This window comes from Littorina saxatilis, linkage group LG4, assembly GCF_037325665.1.
Source record: "Littorina saxatilis isolate snail1 linkage group LG4, US_GU_Lsax_2.0, whole genome shotgun sequence".
NCBI lineage: Eukaryota > Metazoa > Mollusca > Gastropoda > Littorinimorpha > Littorinidae > Littorina > Littorina saxatilis.
Genome location: NC_090248.1, coordinates 38,628,976 through 38,652,985, shown reverse-complemented (window position 1 = coordinate 38,652,985; position 24,010 = coordinate 38,628,976). Strand labels below are relative to the sequence as shown.

The window sequence follows — 24,010 nt, the reverse complement described above, 5'->3', positions numbered from 1 at the left end:
ACGTAGGCACGCACACGATCACACACACACACGATCATAAACCAGGTCACCACATGCACTATAATCCTGACTTTATTTAGCAGAAGACCCTGATGCTTTTCTGATAAACACAAAACGCACTTATATGAATGTGCGTTGTTCTTATCTGTTGGAGTTGACATTCACAGGCGCATGATTGGCCAAAGAGGAACAAAACACCAATTGGTACAGTGTCGCATGCAAGCATTGAAGGAGCAAGAACCTGAAGGGGAAACGTATTCTATAAAGGCACAGTCCTTTCTGTGGAAACAATTCGGCTTACCATCTCAGACCTGGCCAGGCATTCGCATCTTATAAGGCCATCCTTCCACTTGAACATACATCAAAAATCAACAGCTTGGATAGAGTGGGAATTCTGTGTAAAGTGGGAATTTTGTGTGGAGTGGGAAATCTGTGTAGAGTGTGATTTCTGTGTAGAGTGTGAATTCTGTGTAGAGTGTGAATTCTGTGTAGAGTGGGAAATCTGTGTAGAGTGGGATTTCTGTGTAGAGTGTGAATTCTGTGTAGAGTGTGAATTCTTTGTAGAGTGGGAAATCTGTGTAGAGTGGGAATTCTGTGTAGAGTGGGAAATCTGTGTAGAGTGGGAATTCTGTGTGGAGTGGGAATTCTGTGTAGAGTGGGAATTCTGTGTAGAGTGGGAATTCTGTGTAGAGTGGGAATTCTGTGTAGAGTGGGATTTCTGTGTAGTGGGATTTATGTGTGGAGTGGGATTTCTGTGTGGAGTGGGAATTCTGTGTAGAGTGGGAATTCTGTGTAGAGTGGGAATGCTGTGTAGAGTGGGAATTCTGTGTAGAGTGGGAATTCTGTGTGGAGTGGGAATTCTGTGTAGTGGGAATTCTGTGTAGAGTGGGAATTCTGTGGGAATTCTGTGTAGAGTGGGATTTCTGTGTAGAGTGGGAATTCTGTGTGGAGTGGGAAATCTGTGTAGAGTGGGAATTCTGTGTAAAGTGGGAATTCTGTGTAGAGTGGGAATTCTGTGTAGAGTGGGAATTCTGTTAGAGTGGGAAATCTGTGTAGAGTGGGAATTCTGTATAGAGTGGGAATTCTGTGTAGAGTGGGAATTCTGTGTAGAATGGGAATTCTGTGTAGAGTGGGATTTCTGGGTAGAGTGGGAATTCTGTGTAGAGTGAGAATTCTGTGCCTAGTAGAGTGAGAATTCTGTGTAGAGTGGGAATTCTGCGTAGAGTGTGAATTCTGTGTAGAGTGTGAATTCTGTGTAGAGTGGGAATTATGTGTAGAGTGTGTAGAGTGGGAATTCTGTTTTTGAATCAATTTCTTAAAAGCCACTGGTGTCAATCTACAAAATTAGTTCATCAAAACATCCAATCCTGCACGGGAAGCAGTCATGGTGTTCATTTTCGGTATGTGTCCAAGCGGAGGGCTGAGATTGTCCCGTGTGATTGAAGCTCTTGCCAATCTGAGATAGTCAGTAGAACTGCTTTCACGAGAAGGACTGTGTATCCTTAGCGAACGATGTCAGTTATCCCACATTATTTGGGCACAAGTTTGTGCTCCATAAACTGCAAAAGTGCCCCACAAAATGTGCTCCAAAAAATACTGGAGCACATTTTTGTTTACAGTTTATGGCCAACAAAATGGAGGCCAAATAAAAATCTGGAGCACAAAATGTGCGCCACAAAAATAAGGGCAAATAAAACAACTCAGTAGAAAAGATATGAAGCAATCTTGGGGGGTGGGGGGGGGGGGCATACCATTCGATTGATCACTTTCGTACGTAGTATAAAATTCGATTGATCACTTTCGCGAGCAGTCGGTGATAAGACTGTGCTCAGTTTTAACAGAGGTCTGTGACCCAGGCCATCAGTGATGAGGCATTTAACATTTTCCAAAAATAAAGCTCACGACATTTCAACATTCTGTGCTCTCTTAATTGTCCTTACAAAGATCTCACGCCACTAAGAACACTATGCAGACGAAACCCTTGTCAAAAAAATGCCAATGTCGTGGGAAAACAACAGCTGTTCAAACCTATGCCCCAATAAATTCTATTGAAATATTCTAGAACCCGTTGGTTTCATTTAAACCGCCCTCGAGTCGTGATAAGACAGAAAGCAGAGTGATACAGAAAAGACAAGCATGTTGGTGTGTATGTTGACCGCTGTGTGTCTTCTGTTGACCACTGTCCGAGCCAACCTGTCGGGTACCACTGTCCACTCCGGCGACTGCGTCTGTGTCAGTGGGACCGGCGTGCGTGCCAGGGACAGGGGTAAGTGATCACTTCAACAATGTAACGCCGAAAGGGAAGAAAAGAGAATAAGAACAAGAGGCAAAGCCTTGATGGCTCACGTTTGAAAAACCGAGTCCATCACGAAACCACTTTCATCCCCAATGTAACTAATTATTATTAGCTTAGTGCACCGTGTGACTAAATTACTGACTGTTATCTCAGCAAAGCAAGAAACCCATTAGTTTATTACATTTGTGCATAATAACAACGTAAAACTAATACTGTGATTTTTTCAGACATATTCTCATATGGGTTTTTTTCTGACCCATAACGCAACCCCCCCCCCCCCCCCCTCTCCTAAAATAACAAAAACAACAGCTGTAGCCAGACTGACTCGTCAACAAGTCATATTCCCTTGAGAAATAAACGGAAACAAACTGTTATCAATCGACACGGAGTTTTTATGTTTGTTTGCATTTTGGAGTTGGGTTTTTTCCTCCGTTGTATCGTACAAGAGACAATGAATTAAGCAGTATATTCAACGTCACAGTCCTAGCAGCAGGTTCTCCATGGCGTATGCCATTACCCTCGTTAATACAGAATTTGTCTTGTCTTGTCTTGTCTTGTCTTGTCTTGTCTTGTCTCTTGACAGGGATGTTTTATTGTTGTTGGGGGGGGGGGGGGGGGGGGCCATACACATTTTGGGCAAGTTTCCGAAGTTTAAGGCAGTCCTTGACCTGTCATTTCCCCCGTCGTACAAACTTTTTTTTTTTTTTTAAAGACAGTCCTGCACATTCTGCCAAAATGACCTCATGGTTTTGGGCGATTTGACGACTGCCAATGCAAAACAATATCACCCCTCAATGATAAACTTGTATTGATGAAAACGTGTCTATACTGTCCACACAGCGGGGTTGCACGGAACGAGTGTGGTGGGAACGTACAACACGGGGACATGCTTCAAGATCTACGGAGGTATTCTCACCACTGATGGCTTTAAGTGGTACGAGGTCTCCAATGGTGGGAATGTACGTTTCCTCTTATCTTATTTAGTTTTTTAATTGAAAAGTCGAACACCCAAGGGACCGACCAAAAATGGTCGTTGAAGACAGGTGGTCGCAATGGAAAGGTGACTTATATAGCAAACAAAACATCGGGGGTTCTTATGGGTGGTCGTAATTAACCGGTGGTCGTCAGTTATCGATGGGTGGTCGCCGAGGCAGTTCGACTGTACTTTGTTCGCACACACGCATGCACACGCAAGCCAGCGCGCGCAGGAGACAGACAGATACTGAGAGACGGAGAAAGAAAGAAAGAAAGACAGACAGACAGACAGACAGACAGACAGACAGACAGACAGACAGACAGACACTGAGAAAGAAAGACAGAAAGACAAAAAGACACAGAGACAGAGAGAACATGAGAGATTGAGATATAGACAGCCAAGACAGACAGACAGAGAGACTTACAGAATAAAACAGACATAGAGAGGCTGGCAGACAGAAAAATAGAAGGAGATAGGTAGGTATTCGTACTAACCCGAGAGGGTCGCGAACAGAGTTGAAGGCAGTAGGTATAGTTGCAGCAAATGTTCCTGTGTGATGTTACAGCCCACTTACGTTATAGTATTTTTAAAGCTAACTTTCAACTGTTTCTCTTTTTTTCTACAGCGAATGTGGATAGCTGGCAACTTCCTAACCAAGGGTACATCTTCGCAGTGTGGTGAGATTATTGTTGTTGACTGTTATTGTATGTTGATTGTCTGATTCTTTGTGGATGACTGCGTGTGTGTGTGTGCGTGCGTGATTGCGTGCGTGCGTGCGTGCGTGCGTTCTTTTATTCAATTCCTGAAAGTTGGGAAATGTTGTAGAATATCTTCATTTCGTAACACAATGTCTGATTGCAGTTTTATGGTCGTTGTGAACATTTTGAGCTGGTTTTGTGTTTTACTATTGTTATTCCCTATTCCGCAAAAGCGGTTAAAGGATTCAACTTAAATTTGAATCGTGCGTGTGTGTGTGTGTGTGCGTGTGTGTGTGTGTGTGTGTGTGTGTGTGTGTGTTTTTCTATTTATGGATTTTGGAAGAGTTGCTTTCCCTTGTTTTTTCCTTGCCGCTTGTCTATAGAAACACTGAAGCAAGCTACACGTGACATTGTAGGCTTGCCTCAGTGTTTCTATGACAACTATTGGGGAAAACAACTCTTCTATAACCCATAAATAATTTGACAAAGTTATTTCCGAACATCTTCTATTTTAATTTGTGTTTTAATTTATTTCGATGTGTATATAATTATTTGACTTGGCATTATGCGGGTTAAAACTGTGTAAACTGTATAAGTATGTGAGGACGTAAACGTTCCCCTAGTTCCTTCCTAGTATGTTTCGGTGTGTATCATTATTTGAGTTGGAATTGTGTACAAAATAATGTAATCATTTTTGTGAGGCGGGTAGAACTATTTTTAAGATTTGCGCCATATAAATATCCTCATTATTATTATTATTTCACTCATGTCCTTGTTCGTGACAGCGGCGGGGTCATGTTCCGCTGAGCAGAAGCGCCTGGCCTGTGAACTGGCGGGGTCAGCCAACGTCCAAGCGGCCCATGTCCACCCCTCCGGTGTCCATGACGGCGCCTATGCCAACAACAACCTGCACGACATGTGCAACGGACTGAAGGCCCAAAGATCTCAGTATGTCAATGCTGCGTGTCGTTGAATTCAGTCTAGATAATTAGATGTTTTTGTTCTTTGACTTTGTTGTATGTTTTCTTTACAGTGCTCTATGTCCTGGTAGCTGGCTTGCTGGCGTTCGCTCTGTGTCTGTCTGTCTGTCCGTCTGTCTCTCTCTCTCTCTCTCTCTCTCCGTCTCTCTCTCCCTCCGGCCTTACCCGCTTCCCCTAAAATGTGAACAATACGTTACGTATACTATGTATCTGTTCTTCACAGTTTTGTTAAATGTCGAAACGTAGGGCACAAAATGTGTCAAAATGTTTTGTTTCCATTCGTGAAGTCGAAAAGAACCACGGAAGATCAGGTCAGGACCAGGAAGGGAGGAGGAGGAGATAAGGGAGGGGTGGGGGGGTGGGGTAGCGGCTGGAAAAAGGTTATGAACTCATTACTGCATGTTTTGGGACGGTTAGATCGTGCCTTTTCCCATTTCTCTCCCTACACCCACCTCCTCTGCGCGGTATACAGACCCACCGGCCCGACAATACCTGTCCATCTCATTATCTTACCTGTGTCTCACAGTTACACCTGCGCCGAGTGTCGCTCACCTGGTGCACCGGGAGGAACCACCTGCCTCAGCCTCAACCTGCTCAAGTTCCTTCAGGACCTCAAGAACCACGGACGCGTCATTGTGAGTATGACGGCCTAGACTATGGCAAGCCGATCGATGAATCGAGTTACACATTCTGTGAATCAAAAAATGAACTACAAACACGAAACTGATTTGCGAGCTTGCCATAATTATTATCAACTCACAGAATCGCCGGTAAAAATGCAAAACTAGGTAGACTGCCAACCTTCTAAAACTCACAATCAGAAAACAACAATGGTATGTAATTGGAACGTTTCATTTATAACCAAAAAACCACAGTTACAGTCACTTTACTTTGACCCAGCGGTTTGTTTGTTTGTTTGTGTGCTTAACGCCCAGCCGACCACGAAGGGCCATATCAGGGCGGTGCTGCTTTGACATATAACGTGCGCCACACACAAGACAGACTGAGTCGCAGCACAGGCTTCATGTCTCACCCAGTCACATTATTCTGACACCGGACCAACCAGTCCTAGCACTAACCCCATAATGCCAGACGCCAGGCGGAGCAGCCACTAGATTGCCAATTTTAAAGTCTTAGGTATGACCCGGCCGGGGTTCGAACCCACGACCTCCCGATCACGGGGCGGACGCCTTACCACTAGGCCAACCGTGCCGGTATTGAGCCAGCGGTCGGTAAAGTGGACAGACAGACAGACAGACAGACAGACTTAAAAGACCGCTGGGTCCAAGTACAGTGACTGTAACGTTTTGTTTTGTCATAAATTAAACTTTCCAATAACATACCATATCCTTGCTTGCTGGCGTTTGCTCTGTGTCTGTCTCTCTGTGTCTGTCTCTGTCACGTCAGTGCATTCTTGTTTTCTGATTCTGAGTTTTGGAACATTGGCGGTCTATCTCATTTTGGATTTTTACCAATTCAGTGAGTTAATGATATGGGCAAGCTTGTGTGATGTACAAATGGTTGCTGAATGGCTGATTCCTTCTTATCTATATATATATATATACGACTAGTGTCTGTCTGTCTGTCTGTCTGTCTGTCTGTCTGTCTGTCTGTCTGTCTGTCTGTCTGTCTGTCTGTCTGTCTGTCTGTCTGTTCGCGATGCACGGCCAAAGTTCTCGGAGTGGATCTTTTTCAAATTTGGACACCGTATTCAGCTACACCCCGGACACAACCTCATCGATGAGATATTTAAACACGTGCTCTCAGCGCGCTGTGCGCACTGAACCGATTTTTTTGTTTGTTTGTCGGGATCCACTACCAGTAACTCTTCCTTATCTTCTCCAGTGTTTTCAGCCGCGATTATCTCCCTTCCTCCGTGTGGCGTCAATCCATATTCCCGTTACTACGTTACTATTTTTAGAAGGTCACTGCACGTTACTATTTTTAGAAGGTCTCCAGTGTTTTGCGCGTTTATCTCCTTTCCTTCGTGCGCCGGCAAAGCCGGCGTACACCCGGCTTTGCCGGGTCCCAGGCGCAGCCTGGTATTCGGCTCTACTTCTTCCCGGCGAAGCCGGTACCCGGCGAAGCGGGTAATCATCTAGTATTAAATATGTGAACGTTAACACGCTGATAGATTTAGGACTGTGTGATTTCCCTAAGCATTACAATTTTTGGGCAGGCTGAATTATTTTAACTATGGAGATAAGAGTGAGTCAATTCCGTGTGGATTTTCAAAGCCTACACTGAAAAGTCATGACTGGTTTACTTTTGCAAGAATGTTGTAGACAACAAAATATTCAGTCTTGTATTAGTTCTATTGGCTGTTGCAAGTCAGCTTATAACTTCTGTATTGATTCGGAGTTTTATTGTCAGATTCGTAATCAGCAGTTGAACCCCTCTTCTAAAACTACATGAATATCAGAAAAGTGGGTCTTAAAACAATGGGGGGGGGGGGGGGGGGGGGGGGCGGCGGAGGAGCCTGAAAATGGAGGTAAATTTACATATGTTATGAACAGAAAATGTAAGAAAACAAAGTTTTAAAAGAGGGAAAGTGTAACATTGGTTGGGCAGGAGTGGGATGTTGGGATCTTACAATTAAGGGGGTTCCACTGTAAAATAACCATAAAATGAACGTGTGTGTTTCTCTACCTGTTCAGATCAACGAGCTATCAGGAGCCTGCCACGGCTGCAGTTCACGCCACTACTCGGGTCTGGCTGTGGACCTACATAACGATGCACGCAGCTCAGAGTACATGACCAAGTGCAAGACCCACGGTGGTCTGCCCCTGGACGAGGGCAACCACATCCACTGCCAGTTCTATGACGGAGCCCATCCCAACTGGTGAACACCAGAGCACCAGGGGTGGTGTGAACAAGAAAGCGCCCATAGTGAGTGGGAACCAAGCGCTTGATCGGATTGGTTGACATTGATTTTTTTTTTTTAAAGATTGAAACCAATCTGACCCAGCGCTTGGGTCCAACCCAGTTGGGCCCGTTCTCGTGCATGCGTCCCCAGATGTATGAAACCCGCGAACTCTCTTCTCATCCTTTTAATGCAGCCATGTATTACTAATAAAAGCTCTGATCTACAGTCAAACGATTGTGTGTGCGTGTGTGTGTGAGTGAATGTTGTGCCTCGTCTTCCATTAGTTTCATCAGTTATAATAAAACAAAGACTACAAGACTTCTGCCCCCAGGAATCTCCGATAATAAATCATAACTTAGCTCAGTTTCAAATTTCCAGATTAACTTACAGACTATCATCACAACACAAGATGATAGACTTGTTCTAACAATGAATGAGTTAAATATTGTTTTTAAACTTCCAGCAGTTTCACAGCTAAACCATCAAATGCACGTTGTGGCTGTCATGGACCATTTGTGGTTGGTATAACACTTTCAAGTGTGGCTGTCATGGACCATTTGTGGTTGGTATAACACTTTAAAGTGTGGCTGTCATGGACCATTTGTGGTTGGTATAACACTCTAAAGTGTGGCTGTCATGGACCATTTGTGGTTGGTATAACACTTTAAAGTGTGGCTGTAGCACATTGTGTTTTAAATGAGAAATGAAGGCCTTAGGACAATAACATCTGACCTGTTTTACTGTTTTATAAAACATTTTCTGATAGCTGCTTGTCATACTTCTGTACTGGAAGTAAATGCGTCATGAGATTATCTGGTCTCATCTGGAAACAATGCTGTTGACATACTTTTCTTATCTGTTGATATCTGCAGTGTGTTGGGTCTGCATGGTTTTAAAATATAAGAAGTAGTAATCTTGGTTTTTTTTACAAACGGTACATACAGGAGCTTGTGTGTGTGTGTGTGTGTGGGGGGGGGGGGGGGGGAGTCTACACATGCAAGTTGACATGTGTGAATGTTTGTGTGTGCACAAGTCTCTTAATTTTACTTAGATACATTAACAATTCCTATTACTGTATTTTTTAAAACTAGCCAACACAAAAGCTGTCCAAGAAATTACAAAGATATTTTGCAGGATCATGTGGTTTATTGTGAAATTCTCTATGCATTTCTCATTTGCACTGAATAATATATTTAACGTAAGCAGATAAAACATTCACCAACAACACAATAACACTGAAGCCTTCATCACCAGTAGCCCTGCTGGAACATACATGTATAAGAAACTTCTTCTCAAAACCGTAACTTAATAAATAAGTCCCTGCTATTTGTCAAGTTATTTTAAACAGTGAACATGCAAATGTACTTACATTACAAATGTGTTTTAAAACCACGATATTTATGTGTACATACATGTACCAGTCCACTTTTTCATAATTGAAAACTGCCAGCCCTTTTAGGGAAAATATAAACAAAATCTCTCTCTGTCTCTCTCTCTCTTTCTCTTTTGAGCATTCTGTCTAACATTTAGTCTTGCACACATTCATTCTTTCTTTCTTTATTTGGTGTTTAATGTCGTTTTCAACCGTTCAAGGTTATATCGCGACGGAGGGAAGGGGGTGATGGGCTAGAGCCACTTGTCAATTGTTTCTTGTTCACAAAAGCACTAATCAAAAATTTGCTCCAGGGGCTTGCAACGTAGTACAATATATATATTACCTTACTGGGAGAATGCAAGTTTCCAGTACAAAGGACTTAACATTTCTTACATACTGCTTGACTAAAATCTTTACAAACAATGACTATATTCTATACAAGAAACACTTAACAAGGGTAAAAGGAGAAACAGAATCTGTTAGTCGCCTCTTACGACATGCTGGGGAGCATCGGGTAAATTCTTTCTCGTCCCAACCAATATGGGACTCCCCCTGACCCGCGGGGCGCACACATTCATTACTCAGTCATTATTGTGAGATAGTACTCTCACACACACACACACACACACACACACACACACACACACACACACACACACACACACACACACACACACACGCACACACACACACACACAACCACACATACACACACAACCTGATGATGTGTATCATGTTTCTTAAAATAAATTCACAGTTGCTTGTGCAAGTATCCACACAATCTTACATGTATTTTATATTCCTTTTTTTCTCCCATAAAAGGCACATTTGTACATAAACTCTGGACTCTCTCTCTCGATCTTTCTCTCTCACACACTATCACGCACACACACAAGCTAGTCCAAAACCACCACTCATCACAATCTTTCTGTAAAACAAAACAAGCATACATTAAATATAAATGGTAACATTTACTCCATGTGCAAATTGCAACATGAAGAGTTTAGGGAGGTCTGAGAAATGAGAATGCATGTATTGCATCAGAATTGTCCTTCCTAAATGTTATTTCACACATTTGTAGTTGATAGACAGCAAGCAGAGAAAGGCACTGAGCTGAGGCTGTCACATTGTCAGTAAAATAGAAGAGATGGTGTATTTGAAGATAGTCTGCAAATTTGTTTGCCTGAAATGTAAGTTTTTCCAGACAAGACAAAAACAATCACATTTATGCTTTCATTATCCCTTCACCTAAATATAATACATTTACATAAAATATGTACACACACACACACAAACACACACACTTGCAAACACACACTGCACACATGCATGCAAACACCCACCCACTCACACACACACACACTCACCAGTAAATTACCACATCATATTATAAAAGTGACATCCACCTGTATGATAAAACAAAGTTGATTGAAATAATGTAAAAAGACAATCCATTCTCCTTGATGTCAAAGTACTTTTCTTGGATTTTCACATGATTTTTTTTTCCCCACTGGCAAATTCTTTTTGTCTTTTTTTGTGTACATAAAATGCATCTGTAAAAGCACCATTAACACTATCTGCATGTATTTCGATGTTCTTACAGCACAAGATTTCACATTCCTCATACAAGGTGATCAGATTCTCATCTCTCAGACACTGTCCAAAATATTAACAGCTATTGTGTTTTCAGCGTAGCAATACTGGGTCCGATATTTAGATGAGACAAGTATAATGCCGACGAGTTGAAGACGAGTCGCATTATACTTGTTCGAGTCTAAATATCGGACCCTATTGCTACGCTGAAAACACAATAGCGATTATATAGCTGTTTTGACCTTGATTTGTTGTTCCAAACTTACAAAATGACAGTTTTTGCGTCGATGCGTTGATCTCAGGTTTTGATAGCAGACGCCGTTTCTTATGCGCATTAGTTTTGCGCAGGCGCCACACTGACTTTGGAAAAAAACTCGATTTGACAACACAGCTGTTAAACAGCTTTTTATTAGTTCATTCGTATACAACAAAAAGAAGTTTGAGGTTTTTTTAATTTTGAACAAGACTACTTATGAAGAAGACCAAAACACAACATAAACGGAAAACTAGAAACAACTGAAGAACTAGGATGCAACAAGGGGAGGAGAAGAGAACAGCTAATCCGTACAACGCGAGCAGACGGCAGCGAAGTTTTCAGTTTGGGTAAATGGCATTTATACTTGTCTCGTCATGAAGCGAATTTTTCAACCTCAGTTATAAACGACTACATGAATGTTAGTGCCATGGGTTGTACATCAATACTTCAGAGGGGAAGTGGGGTATTTAGTGTGGAGTTACGAGATAAGAAAAGCCGAATGCGAAAGTTTGTGTCAGTCGGCAACTGACACAGGCACACAAAAACGGCTGTTCCGTTTTACTCCCCTGTTTGTACTACATCTTTCGACTTTGGGCATTTTGTGGTGTTTAGGGACAGAAAATAATTGGTTTAGTCCTGTTTCATCGGGAAGTTAGCAGAAAGGGTATGCTATCGACATTTGTAAAGCTGAAAAACATTCCCGAGAAGAATTTCAAGTTGTCAGTGTATGCTGTTGTCGATTAAAACATCGTGTGGTACAGATGGGTAAACCGGAACCATGCGTCTTTGTTATTGCCAATATGCTTTTGGATATTGGCAAAAATGGCCGACTTCCGTAGCATTATGCTTTGATGATCGGAAGAGACCATCCAATCACAGCCCCCGAATTCCCCCACGTGTCCATCAGAATAGCTATATAATATCATCATCATGGTCAAAATCACACGCAAGCAAACATCTTTTCAGCTGAAATAGCACAAAATATATTAACAAGATGTATCAATACATATCTGTGAGTGAGTGTTTTTGACTTCTACGGTGTCAAGTCAAATTCTCTGTACATTTTCACACACACAAACATCACAAATCTGTGGAACATCACGTGTCTTAACCCCCATAATTCAAACAATGTTCTTGAAAGACGATTACATTAACCTTTTGCCTCCTGTGACACAGGAAGTAACTGTCCATTTCAAATTTTAAAGAAACAACAGAGAGTGTTCCAAAATTATAAATGCTCAAAGCTCGCAGGAAGCCAGTAGAAACGGAAACAGATATGTGTCATATAGCACAGATTTCGGGCATCCAGGGATCTGCATAAGGGTTCTTGAGCAGACAATATTGGGCATCATGGGAGTCATTGGGGTACGTTCACATGGTAGCTCATCCAAAACAAAGTTTCATTAATGCCGAGTTCAGTACTTGCCATGTAACAGATCATGCAAACCGCTACAAATCTGTCCATGATTTTACATGAGGCCAAACAAAAAAATAGGTGTGGTTACGGTAACATAGCCCCAAAAAATAGGGTAGGTAGGTAGGCAATCACTTTTTTTTTTGTTAACTTTTTTTTCTAATGTGTACAAATTAAACCTACTTGACAGGGAAATAAGTGTGCGACTCGGGCGCTTTCGCTTTCATTGCGTTTTTTGCACTTGGGTTTTTTTTTGTTTTTTTTGTTTTGACAAATGTAATAAAAAGTTATAGGATCAGCCCCTAAAATTAGGGTAGGTCGGGTTACCGTAACCACACCTATTTTTTTTTTAGGCCTGAGAGAAAAGCATTAAACTGACCGTCTATTTGGGTTTAAAGTCCTCTTAGACCTATTGGCCTATATTGGGACAAGTATTGGTAATACCCTGAGGATATCGTGTGATAGTGTGATCCTATGACTCGAACAAGCCCACTGTGGCTGTCTTCTTCGACATGCCAGCATTTGGCTTGCCTCATCGAAGTTTTAAGATACGATCATGATAATGAGAGATGAGAGATAATGCATTGCAAGCCTTCGTGTTTTCCAAACCCTGTGACTTTCGCTGTGAGCTTGGGATCTTTTTCATGCGCAGGTGTGCACACGAGGATGTTCAGACACCAAAGAGAGTTTGCAAAAAGTTGACTCAGATAGCCATGAACTGGTGATAAAGCCAGCGCGCAACCCACTGAGCTACATCCCAGCCCCGAGAAAAGCATCCTTCCACCAAAAATCAACAGTCCGGTTCTTCTTCTGAAGAGTGCGATTTTTGACCAAATTAGTTTGGCAGACGGACATAGGTGTCAGTCATGAAATTAATTCAGCGAGGCTGTAGAATTTTGGTATGTGTCCAAGACAAAAGATGCTCTTATTTCATGTAAAAGCCTGGGTATATGGATCGATGGTGATTTACAAGATGAATTACATGGGAAGGATGGTATCTTTGACATATTTGTCTTGTGTTACAAAAAACCTTGCCATGCCTCTATAACCCAGAAATGTTTAGCATTAACTCAACAAAACTTACTCTTATTCAGGGAGGTTTTTCAACCAAATGTTTCTCAACTTCTCTTCATCTCCAACGTGAGACACTGACTATTGCATTGTTAAAACAAATGGCAGCAAATATTTCACAGTGAAAGGAATTCCGCACATCTGTATATATCACAACTTCAACGCGGACAGGACACAAACACCTCCTTCACTCCCCTAGATCAGCGTCTCTGTCGCCTATCAAGTAGAGGGCGTGGAAAGCCAAAGCCAGAAAGCCTGTGCCCAGTAGGTCCCCTATAGCGGTGAGGTAGGGTATAGCCACATTGTCTGGGTCATCTCCAATGCTCCAGATTTTGTGGACCATCCACTGTGATATGTACAGCAGCAGTATAACCTGGGGATATATTCAAGGCGTATTTGAATCCAAATCACCTTTTGCTATGAATCTTATGAAATAAAACAGTTTAAGAAATGAAGCACGTTTTAATCAGTGTTGAATGAGAAGTTGCACCTAGATGCCAAGAGTGTTTGTTTGTTATTGCATGTCTCCATGTTAGTGGATCATAGCATGATTGTTTACTTCATTTCACTTTTAGTGAGCAAACTATGGAAAGAAAAGAACGATCGATTTTGAGCTTTTATCTTGCAGTTGCAGGAAGAAATATTTCTGTGGAAATTCTACAGTTGATCTCACAGAGCATTTTACCTTATCCAGTATGCGGTATCCTAAAGGGTGTAGCATGTTTGGAATGAGAGTGCATATGAAAAAAATGCACTGCTGTTTTTGTCTCTTTGAAAACACTGGTTTAGTGCACTAAGTACTGTATACTTCGCTGTAAAAAGTGCAGTTTGTTGAAGAAGAAAGTACAGATCATGAACAAATTTTTTTTTAATCTGAAATATCACATTCCTTTCAAAAACTTTAGTCTGATATTAACGGGCGAAGTAGACTTCGGAAGTCTTCACAAAGTCAACTTCGGGGTCAATGAAGGACAGCTGTTAATGACAAAAAGAAAGCGCCAAAAAGGTGAGCCTTTACCTGTAAAACTGCAGCCAGCAGGTAAAAGACGTTGAAGAGGATGGTGATGGAGGTGTGGCCAGCCTTCATGTAGTAGATGGTGTAGATGAAGATCAGGTGGCCTGGCACCACCAGCAGTAACAACACTCGTGCCGCACGGGCATTTACAGCTGCAACAAACACATCAGCCGTGTTTATCAGAGGTGCTGATCTGCCGCTGAAACGATCACTTTAACACATCTGTGACAGTCCGCATATACAGTCGTTACAGCAGAGCATTGTGCACTACCGGGCTGCGTATATACAGCAGTCATTTCTATGGTACAAAACTCGTGTTTGCTTGGAACGTACGGATATTACGAGTTACTTTCCATGCATAGTAATTCCGTTTGCCAAAGTCTGATCAGAATTCAAAGTGGTTTTGCGGAATTTTTGAGGGAAATATTTTATCTAAAGCATCCTTTGAAGAGATAGGAGCTAGATTCCTGTATGCTCGAGCTTGACAGTATTTTGGATGAGGATTGTTTTCCTTAAAGTTTTCAATTTGACAAATATTTTGTTCATACCATACGTGTCACTGTGTTCTTATTCTTCACTCCACTTGACATAATGACTATGTTAGGGCTGGGTTTTTTTCTTGAAGAATTTTCAGTTTCACAAAAGTCAACTTGCCTGTATATCAGTATAAGTAACTAAAAATCTGCTATAACTGCTCTTTTGTGCAATGACAAGAAAACATCTCTTCATTGCTCAGCAACTTACTTTTGCCAAAGAAGAAAGTAAAGGGATTGGCACAGCCTTTAGATGCTCCTGCTATTATCTGCCCTGGACGCCCGCGTCGGTGCAAGAAGGTTGATATGCGACTAGCTTGCACAGCCACCAGGTTACCGCCAACACCTGAGTGACATTATAATAATAATAATAAAAATAATAATAATGATAAATAGCGTTTTTATAACGCGAGTTCCAGCAGTTGGCTCCAGGTGCTTTACAATTTCATTCTAAAACAAACTAGCAGTAATGTAACGTAATCATTTGATACCTTGACTACCCACATACTGTACAAGGTTACTTTTTTTAATTATGGATTCACGGACTTTATACTTTTAACTTATTCTAACCAAAAACCTGATGATGCATACGTGTATGCTAAGCCAGTTACCTGCTACAGTCTCGCATTTCTTTCATAAGAAACAGACACGAGACACCAAAGAGTTTTCTTATGTGTAGACAACAAGGTAAGTAAAACAGAAAGAAAGCTAATTTAAACACAAGTTTGTTTGTTTGTTTGTTTGCTTGACGCCCAGCCGACCACGAAGGGCCATATCAGGGCGGTGCTGCTTTGACATATAACGTGCGCCACACACAAGACAGAAGTCGCAGCACAGGCTTCATGTCTCACCCAGTCACATTATTCTGACACCGGACCAACCAGTCCTAGCACTAACCCCATGATGCCAGACGCCAGGCGGAGCAGCCACTAGATTGCCAATTTTAAAGTCTTAGGTATGACCCGGCCGGGGTTCGAACCCACGACCTCCCGATCACGGGGCGGACGCCTTACCACTAGGCCAACCGTGCCGGTTAAATTTAAACACAAGTCCCAAAGGGTGGACCTCTGATTCTTAAAACACAAAGCACATGTGCAACACTAGAAAATAAAGAATGACAACGACCTAAAACCTCCCACAATGTACAAAAGGTTTACACGTTTATATTCAGGGAATGGACGAGGAGTATAAATGAAAAAGCTTTTAGAGGTTGAAAGGGGGAGGGGTTACAAGAAGATTCCCTTGAAGCTGAGAAGTTCTATAATTACGCGGATCTAAGTACAGATTTCATCCATGTACATTACAGACAAAACAAACACCTCACCATTAATGACAGGCTGAAAGACGGCAATCCCGTGGTACTTTGTGACGGCAAAGTCCAGAATGACACCGCCCAAAGAACTGATGACCATGGCACACAGCACAGGGGTCCAGCCGGAGTAGATCACTTCATTGGTGTACTTGTTCTTTGCCGCAAGCGTCACCCACAGAGGCAGCAGCAGGAAGAACACGCCTATAATGGTTGGCGACAGCCAGTGATATTTTCCTGTAGGGATAAAAAAAAGAATACATATTGTGAACAGCATTTGGAAAAATGTCGTTGAGTGTAAATATTGACACGGATCTTCCTTAAGTATTATTCTTTACCAACAGCAGCAGGAAGAACACACCAGTGATACTTGTTTTAAGTGACAAGAAAGGAACAATTTAGTAAAATAAAATGTCCACAACATCTTTGAATACTTTCAAAACATAAACCAGAAGTTCCTTTCTTCAAAGCATTTTTGATGCAAAAAGCTTTTCCCTTTTGAACCGCTTTACCTGTGTATGTAAAGCTAAGTTTTGCACACTTCCAGCCAAGAAAGAAAACTGTTTTTAAAGTTATTCTTTTGCTCAAGAGAATTTACTTTCCACTCAGAAAAAAAAACCAGCATCAAGTTGTTTGAATAAGCTTTTAATGAAGGGAACTATGCCTGAAAACATTCCCCACAAATTTAAAAACACCACTGCCATTGTCTCACCTATAGCAGAGAAGAGAAGGGAGCTAACTCCTGCCAACAGAGCGAGAGTGATGAGGTCCCCTAGACTGGCGGCAATGGGCGTGGCCACGTTGTCTGGGTTGACCTTCACCTTGCGAGACAGCAACACCACGCCACACATCAGGGAACCTGTGCAGGAAAACTCTCAAGGTCATACACGCCATATAGGTGGGGTTTCGGGTAGCGTTTGCTGTACAGAATTCTGTACATGATTTTATCCCTATTTTTCAACCTCGTAGCCCCGGAAAGTCATAAATAGACCACAGCTTTAAGATTAAACTGAAGACTCACCTGTACAAATCTGCCTTTTACTGAAAAGAGCAAAGTAATTAGGACATTGAAGCTGTGGTGTAATGCGTGCATGTGACTTGTGAGTGAATGTGCCAAATAAGTTTGCTTGTTGACTGGTTGTTTTTAAACCTTCTAGAGTATCATATGCATCTGGTTGTTGTTTATAAAATGTTAACTATTAATGCTTGTATTGTATGATGGATTTTTAAAGCGCCATGATTGAGACTGTTATCTGGCAGTGAATCAGCGCTATCGAAGAATGTTTTATTATTATTATTATTATAATTATCATGGTGTCTTTGTGTTTACTTTAGTCCCTAGACTTTCGCTGGAAACTCAGAATCTTTAACGTGGGCATTGATCATTTTGCATGCATAAAACATGCACATGACGTTGATAAGATTCCAGTTGCTTGGAGTCTGCACTGAACGTCGACTCTGGGATATGCACAAAAATTCCCTGCCGTACCTGGGACTGGAGCCCACACCGATAGTGATATTCTGGTTACAAAAAGCTAGGACTAGCGTGCTACCAATTGAGGTACGGACACACCCCGTGGCATGATACAAAAATGCAGGATCAAACCCTGTGAAGGGATTAACCAGTAAAAGGGCCCTGCTTCTCTGACGGGTCTGGTTTAAGTTTCTCCCAGTCTGTTCATGCCTCGGTACGCATCACAAACAGCAAAAACTAAGTCTTTCTAAAATTCTAAACAGCAAGCGTGTTAATCGAGCACAAACTGATTAACAAGCTTTTTTTCCCCTTTTGTTTAGGTGGGAGGGGTCTGGCTCCTTGTCTGTAGCTACCCATATAAAACCCCACCCCCTTCCGACCCTACCCCCACTTTCAGTACCCAGGAGGCACACTAGTTATCATACTGGTCTCAAAACGAAAAGCAATTCTGACTGCAATATAACTCAGCCAAACATGCTCTTATCAAAGATAAGAGATTTATGCTGACACAAGTACTGTATTACATGTACCTGCCATTGGACAATAGAGAGAGAGAGAAGATGGGTGACAGACAGACAGACAGACAGCAAATTGTGTACACATATATCCTCGATATTTTATTATGTTCTTACGTTTTATGTTGTTTATTGTAATGCTGTATACACCACACCTGAGTTTCTCCTCGTTGAGATAATAAAGTGTTCTTTGTCTATGTCTATATACACTACTTATTGATGCAAAGAAAACAGAGGAACCCGCATTGGATGGTGTGATATTAATATTCAAGGTCCAGAAGCTTTACTCATTAAATCTCACCACTCTAAGTACATTCACAGTTATATAATGACTCAGTTGCAAGACCCAACCAATCAAGTGCAGCTAAACGACAGCTTGCAAATTCAACGACTGCAAAAACAAGCTGTTGGTGGGCCTCTCTCTTCTTCAAATAATTAACAACAGCGCTCAGCTGTTACAGATTAAAAACACGTCATCTGTTCTAATCCTTGTCCACTGTTTATTGATTTTCCAGACAGAGACCTAAATCCCTGCATACACCGATCATATCAAGTGTTTAAGTATCACTCTCTTGTGCTATACTTTGTCTGATATGTATCCAGTGTCCTAAATTGTTCATTAACTTAGAGCCAGATGTTACCAGGTAGATATTGTATTTCTGACTGACACAGCAGCTGTGTGTTCATCCTGAACAAAGTTCTGCAGATCACTTTATTCGCTAACATCTTTTCTATAAACGAAAAAACCAAACACTTATTTTCCTACAGTTTCACAAATAAGCAGTGTTGTTCTTAGGCTTTGGTCTTCAGTCGTTACCCTATACTTTTTCGATCTGACAAATTGTTCTGACCCCTGGCCGGTAGACTGTCTGATAGTTTTGACATGTAGAAGGTCTTCAGGCAGAACAATTTGTATGTAAGCAATGACGTTTAGACCTATACATATTTTCAATCCAGGTCAAACTGACCTAACGTCCTTTCGACCATGTCAAAGAATCACTGAGGAGGATGTATTCTATATATAAATATTTATTTTTTCATGGCAACCACCTGTCTATAACTAACACATTTGGTCTGTCCCTTCAGTGGTTGTTATAGACAGGTTTGCCTGTATTTGCTCTCTCTCTCTGTCTCTCTCTCTGTCTGTCTGTCTGTCTGTCTGTCTGTCTGTCTGTCTGTCTGTCTGTCTGTCTGTCTGTCTCTCTCTCTCTCTCTCTCTCTCTCTCTCTCTCTCTCTCTCTCTCTCTCTCTCTCTCTCTCTCTGTCTCTGTCTCTCTCTCTCTCTCTTATGTTGTTTATATGCGTGCAGATGTGTTAGTGTGAATGTAAAGGGCACGTTGTAAGATTAGGCCCTTGGCTTAAAATGTTTACCCTTTATGTCAATAAAATGTTCTAAGTCTAAGTCTAAGTCTAAGTCTCTCTCTCTCTGTGTCTAACTCACACACACACAAGTTTGCACTCTCTCTCTTTCTCACACACACACACACACACACACACACACACACACACACACACACACACACACACACACACACACACACACACACACACACGTCAGTCTCTCTCTTTCTCTCTTTTTCTGTCTCACAGTCACACACACACAAGTTAGCCCACTCTCTCTCTCTCTTACCCAAGATAAAGCTGGCCACAGCGGCAGTGAAGAGACTGCTGGCACACAGGAGCAGGGCGTGGTCCAGCGGGAACTCCCCTTTAGGGATCCAGCCCATCACCATGGCAAACATGGACGCCAGGAATCCTATCACTGTGGCTTGTGCCTGAAATCACACCTCTACCATTCAAACTTGTAGTTTTAGCAGATGCTGCAATGTGTAATTTCTCTGACAAACTCAGACATTCATGGTAATAAATAGAAACTAAAACATCTAACCAGAAGGTTTTAGAATTCAGAGCAATCTAGTATCTACATATAATGATCCTATATATATACAGTGTATATATAAATATCATTATCAATCAGATGAAATATTGTTTATTTTGTCAGTGAGATGATTTCTGGTAAGTTTTGACATCTTTCCTGCACAGAATTCTCCTCTGGGATAACCTTTAGATTTGCACAAGTCATTGGTTTTTTTTCCTACAATGCGGAAGGTAGAAGTAAAAGAAAACTCCATCACTAGCACTGATTACACTCACTGACATAGAACTTAGAAGTTAAATCTAAAAAGTGAGTAGATCTATGTCCTTTCAGTCTAAATCTTTACAACATAGATCTTGTAGTTGTACCTGAATAAGCGCCATGTTTCCACCAATCATCTTGAATTTTTCCCGCCTTGTGTCCATGTTGCCAAGGTTGGCCTGTGTTGAGAGTCGCGAAGCCAGCGTCATTTCCAGATTGCCCTTTAACCCCAGCAAAGCGGGCACCAGTATGAACAACTCTGTTACTGTTGTAAAAACTGCAGCATGCTGCACAAAAATAAAATGTTACAATCACATTAAAACTTCAATGTATTTAAAAAACCAAAAACAAAACAAAAGTAAGAATCTACTGACAAAGGGAAGTATAGGGTGTCTTAAAAAAAAAGTACCCCAAAAGACATTGAAACATCAGTACCGAGAAATGGAAAAACTAAGAGAAGGGACAATTGAAATCTGAATGACAACACAGTGGTTCCAACAGGATGGAGCCCCACCACATTCTCAGAGAAATCCAGAACATTCCCTAATGTAATGAACAATATGGCAATGAGGATGCAGTCTGTCATTGGAAAATGGGGTGGCTATACATTGATCACGTGGTGTGAAGAAACAGACGATCTCAACTGAAAGCTGTGAACTGGGGACAAAATTTCTATGAACTGACCACAATATCACGCAAAAATGATTTCAATAAAGTTTAACTGACTTGTCTGTAGTATTGAAAGAAAATCGAGTACTTTTTTTTTAAACACCTATAAACATGGAAAGTAAGAGTTATGCAGAACCTACTCTCCTGGCAACTGAGAGTGAGAGAATTGTATTAAGAAGCATGGAAATGAACAACTTAACCAAGCAAGTCTTTTCCACACAAAGGGGTGTGACTGTGAGTCTGAGTTACACTTAGTGACTTACAGAACAAGAGCAACATGAATTAGGGATCCTTACATATCACATTTTTATACTACAGTATACAAATTACAATCAAAACGTTTAAATTCAAACCAAACATGAATTATAACAACCCACCTGCACAACATCTAGTATTGTCATCATTTTCACGAGTTTTCATTCACAAACACCTGGTAAATAAATCTCATGTTCCCCATGCAATAACTCGAGGTGGTGAATGGGTTTGAGCTTTCATGTGAAACGTGGATTGTCAAAGTAAAAGCCAATCAGGCTGATTGTTTGATGTGTGGAACCATCGTGGCTTTGGATTTGTGTTTCCGAGGACAACGATTGTAAGCATTCACTCTCAAAGACCCAATCAATGTTGATAATTACCGCGGCGACTCATGGTCAATTTGCAACTTATCTCTGTAATCGCAAAATCCACAACGAAAAGTCATAAACACTTAAAAGAAAAGAAATATGCTCAACACTTACTGAATTCACAGGTATGATCGCAGCTCTGTACATTTTCAGACTGGAAGAAAAGCGTCAACAAGCTACGTTTGACGTCACTTACAAGTTTGACGTGTTATCTCGTGCTACTGTGACGATGCTTTGTGGCCCGGAATTGGATTCTAAAAATTCGTCTCCCTGTGTGGGTTATTGTGCATTTTGTTGCACAACCAAAATGATAACAAAAACGATGTTTGGTAGCTTGTTGTCAGACCAGCACTTTGTTGTTGGTCCTCGGGGAGCATATATCGCCTTTTGTCTCATATAAATTTTATCAACCGCGGCCTTCGGCCTTGGTAGATAAAGATGAAACAAAAGACGATATGGTCCCCTTGGACCAACAAAAAAGCTGGTCTGTCAACAAGCCACCAAACATCTTATAGTAGTACCATACTTTTGAACACACAAACGGGTGAAGGTAAAAGTGTCAGTCTGTCACTCAAAAACAAGACCAGGATGTTAAAAATTAATCAATATTTTCTCATCAACAAACAATGACGAATGAGGACCACCCACCTGCACAACATCTAGCACAATGCTTTCACACAAACGGGTGAGGGTGGGAGTGTCACTCAAGAACAAGTCAAGACAAGGATGTTAAAAACCAATAGATCTGTTTTCATCAAGAAACAACCATGAAACGATTGAAGAGAACCCACCTGCACGACATCCAGCACCATGCCGGCACCGACCATGCCAAAGCCGGCGATGAGGTAGGGCACCAGCACTTGCAGCATGATGGACAGCGACGACTCCTTGTCCTCCGCTTGCTGCAGCAGCACCACCCCCACCGCCTCGTTCTCCACGATCACGCCATCAATGTTCATCACTTCACTCTCCACACGGCCACTCCCGCTGCCGGACAGTAAAGGCCGTCTGTCGTTATCTCCATCACCACCATCTTCGTCCTCATCATCGTCATCATCATCACTGTCTTTTTGGTGGTTGTGTGTTGAAAATCTTGTCTCTGCGTTAATGCCGTTGCGGGAAAGTGTGGGATCCAATAAAGTTCTTGTTATATTTTTACCGTCTGCAGCGGCAGACTCAGTCAAAATTCCTGTGGAAGTGTCATCACCCCCTAAACTTCTGAGTTCTACTGCCTCACCCCCACAGAGTTGAGCCTCTTCTGGGGTGTGGCTTACGCGAGGCACCATTTTTGATTTGCGACTGCGTAGCTGCGGAGACTCTGATTGGGCCTGACTCATCCTTGAAATGCTGATTCCATGCTGCACACAGACACTGTTAGGTAGAAACTTTCTTAGGCCAAAAAAAATAATAGGTGTGGTTACGGTAACATAGCCAAAAAAAATAGGGTAGGTAGGTAGGCAATCACTTTTTTTTTTTTTACTTTTTTTTCTAATGTGTACAAATTAAACCTACTTGACGGAAATAAGTGTGCGACACGGGCGCTTTCGCTTTCATTGCGTTTTTTGCACTCGGTTTTTTTTTGTTTTTTGTTGACAAATGTAATAAAAAGTTATAGGATCGGCCCCTAAAAATAGGGTAGATCGGGTTACCGTAACCACACATATTTTATTTTTAGGCCTTATTTGAAAAATGTGACAATATTCACTTCTCTGGACAGAAAATACACACACATACAGTTACAACTTACACACACACACAACTGCGTGTACACTCACATACACTGACACAACATAACAAAAAAAATCTAATGTTTTTGATTTAAATAACGACTGGGTCTCGTGAGATAATAACGGCCGTAGCTCTTAGTATTGAACGACACTGTCCACACTGACGACAGTGATGGGAGCAGCCCAGCCAAACCACAGCTGTTTTTTCCGCAGAACAACGTGTCATGAAACACACTCCTCGCAAGAATGAATGAAGTCCTTCACTTCCTGTAGTCTACATTAAAACTCTGTATTCCCCTTAGATAGAATTGTTCATTCAAACCGAAAGTTACGTGTGAAACCTTACCTCTTGTTGACTTCGATAGATCTGCTAACACTGTAACACATCACTGGACGGCCATGCTGGAAACTCTTCAACCAAATCTTTCAAATCAAAAATACACCCAATTATATCAAAGTCCAAGCGGAATTGAGAGTATAACA

At 41.6% G+C, this 24,010-nt stretch overlaps 2 protein-coding genes across 2 annotated transcripts; one reads left to right on the top strand and one right to left on the bottom strand.

Moving 5' to 3' along the window:
* The first annotated feature begins 2,055 nt into the window (after positions 1–2,055).
* LOC138964702 (uncharacterized) lies at positions 2,056–8,051 on the top strand. The gene is made up of 6 exons (XM_070336725.1): positions 2,056–2,266; positions 3,137–3,255; positions 3,898–3,949; positions 4,756–4,918; positions 5,477–5,585; positions 7,608–8,051. The coding sequence occupies exons 1-6, from the start codon at positions 2,137–2,139 to the stop codon at positions 7,794–7,796; spliced, it is 762 nt and encodes a 253-aa protein (XP_070192826.1). The 5' UTR covers positions 2,056–2,136; the 3' UTR covers positions 7,797–8,051.
* An 891-nt stretch (positions 8,052–8,942) lies between these two features.
* On the bottom strand, positions 8,943–23,929 carry LOC138964701 (solute carrier family 41 member 1-like). The gene is made up of 9 exons (XM_070336724.1): positions 23,874–23,929; positions 22,592–23,158; positions 20,616–20,795; positions 20,002–20,146; positions 17,095–17,241; positions 16,398–16,619; positions 15,285–15,419; positions 14,544–14,692; positions 8,943–13,898 (listed from the first exon to the last, which is right to left on the bottom strand). The coding sequence occupies exons 2-9, from the start codon at positions 23,135–23,137 to the stop codon at positions 13,713–13,715; spliced, it is 1,710 nt and encodes a 569-aa protein (XP_070192825.1). The 5' UTR covers positions 23,138–23,158; positions 23,874–23,929; the 3' UTR covers positions 8,943–13,712.
* Between the last annotated feature and the right edge of the window lie 81 nt (positions 23,930–24,010).